The following is a 2,500-nucleotide window of genomic DNA, read 5'->3' on the forward strand; positions in this document are numbered from 1 at the left end:
GACGAACCCCCAACCGTATCTACCAGGCAACCCGCAGACGAACCCCCAACCGTATCCACCAGGCTACCCGCAGACAAGGCCTCAACCATACCCACCAGTTGACCCCCGGATCTACCAGCGGCCACCGTGCCCCATGCCACGACCGCTGTCCACCGAAAATAGATGGGAATACCTCAAGCGGATCGTCAGCGTCCAAAACCAGTGCAGAATGGCCAGCCCCTGCAGGAGCTGCCCGGTAAGTGTGGGAGTTCCAGTCACATTTGATTGCTTTTGAATAAATTTGATGATTGTCCTTTGTATATGACTTTTTTCTGAAATAATACACACACACACACACACACACACACACACACACACACACACACACACACACACACACACACATATATATATATATATATATATATATATATTTGACCAAAAGGAACACCCTATTAAGCAAACCCATGAAATACACGAATGAACACTAAAACAAATGTACATATACAGTATAGCACATACACAAAAATGTAAATTTCATTACCGAAAACTATATCTGTATATTCATCTATATGTCTATCTCTCTCTCTCTCTCTCTCTCTCTCTCTCTCTCTCTCTCTCTCTCTCTCTCTCTCTCTCTCTCTCTCTCTCTCTCTCTCTCTCTCATTCTCTCCCTCCCTCCCTCCCCCTTGCCCTCCCTCTCCATATATCTACCCCCTGCCTACCTATCTACAAAAACATCTCAATGGCGATATAAACGAAATGAAAATAAAAAGGCAAACACACACACACACATCTCAACCCGCTTTCCTTCGCAGGGCAGGGAGAGACAAAAGCCCTGCGTCTTTGACTTCGACACCCTGATGACGCGCTTGGCTCTCCTCGAAGGCAAACTCAGGAAAATGGCCAAGCTGGAGGCGAGGCTGAAGATCCACGTGAGCCTCCTGCTGAGTATCCAGGGCAATCCTAACTGTGAGTAGGAGACGTAGGATTCGTAGGAGTGTTATTTATTTGTTCTTATGCTTGTTCTTGTTAATGTTGTTGTTGTTGTTGTTGTTGTTCTACGTCATCTTATTTTCTCTTCTTCCTCCTCCTCCTCCTGATTATCATACAGTGGTAAGGGTGGTGGTGATGATAACATGGGTTATATATTTCTTTTTATTGAAGATGATAATGAAAATGATAATCATTATTTTTGCAATGATTGCTATCGGGGCATTGATGATGACACTGTCAATATAGTAGTACTGCACTGTTAATGGTGATAATAACGGCAATAACAATAGGTCTAATATTGACTGTCATGATAAAGAATGATGTGATAAGCATAGTAATGATAACCATAATAATGACAATTATAGTATAGATGATAATGATAATGATAATAATAATAACGATAGTGATAATTATTGTAATACTGATAATGACAAATTACAATGGGGATGTTAGTGGTAATAATAATGAAGGTAAAAGTTATAGAAACAGTAGTGATATAGATAATAACAAAGATAACAATGATAGTGCCGATAATGATAATGATATTGATAATGGCAATTATGATAACATTATTAATCATCATTGTACTGTGAATAATGATGATAACATAATAAGAATAAAAATTATAGTTATGATGATGGTAATGATATTACTACTAGTAATACTAATTAATTATAATAATAGTAATAGTGATTATAATGATTATAATGATAGCAATAATGACAATAATATTGATAATAATGATTATGATAATCGTAATGACGGCACTAATGATATTCATAACAATAGTACTGATAAAAGCAAGGATAATGAAAATGATAATGATAATAATAATTATGATAACATTAATGATTATGATATAATAATAATAATGATTATGATATGATAATAATAATGATAACAGTAATAATAATAATAATAATAATAATAATAATAATAATGATAAATAATAACAACAACAACACCAAGAAGAACAAAAGCAACAACAACAACAACAACAACAACAATAATAATAATAATATTAATAATAATAATACTAATACTAATAATGATAATAATAATGATATAATAATATTAATTATGGTAATAATCATAGTGATAATAATAACAACGATGATAATAATAATGATAATAATAATAATAATGATGATAATTACAACAATGATAATAATGAAGATGAAGATTGTTAGTATTACCATATTTGTTAATAATAATAATGATGATAAAGATAATCATGAAAATGAGAAAATAATAGTAATTAATATTATAATGATAATCATTACTTTTATCATTATCACTATCATTATTGTTATTTTCACAATTATCATTATTATTGTCATTACTGTTGTTTATTGCTGTTATTATTGTTATTATTATTATTATTATTATCATTATTATTATTATTATTGTTATCATTATTATTATTATTATTATTACTATTGTTGTTATCATTATTACTATTATTATTATCATTATCATTGTTATTGGTAGCAGTAGTGGTAATAGTAGTTGTAGTAGTAGCATC

At 31.6% G+C, this 2,500-nt stretch overlaps 1 protein-coding gene across 1 annotated transcript in view; it reads left to right on the forward strand.

Moving 5' to 3' along the window:
* LOC125046413 (collagen alpha-2(IX) chain-like) overlaps positions 1–2,500 on the forward strand; it is a 6,915-nt gene that overhangs the window by 2,617 nt on the left and 1,798 nt on the right. Inside the window, exons 2-3 of the mRNA XM_047644191.1 lie at positions 1–235; positions 798–951. The exon at positions 1–235 is cut by the window's left edge and continues 423 nt beyond it. Of these exons, the coding sequence (XP_047500147.1) occupies positions 1–235; positions 798–951 (389 nt within the window). The remainder of the gene's footprint in view (positions 236–797; positions 952–2,500) is intronic.

The sequence above is a fragment of the Penaeus chinensis genome, chromosome 39 (genome assembly GCF_019202785.1).
Source record: "Penaeus chinensis breed Huanghai No. 1 chromosome 39, ASM1920278v2, whole genome shotgun sequence".
Lineage (NCBI taxonomy): Eukaryota > Metazoa > Arthropoda > Malacostraca > Decapoda > Penaeidae > Penaeus > Penaeus chinensis.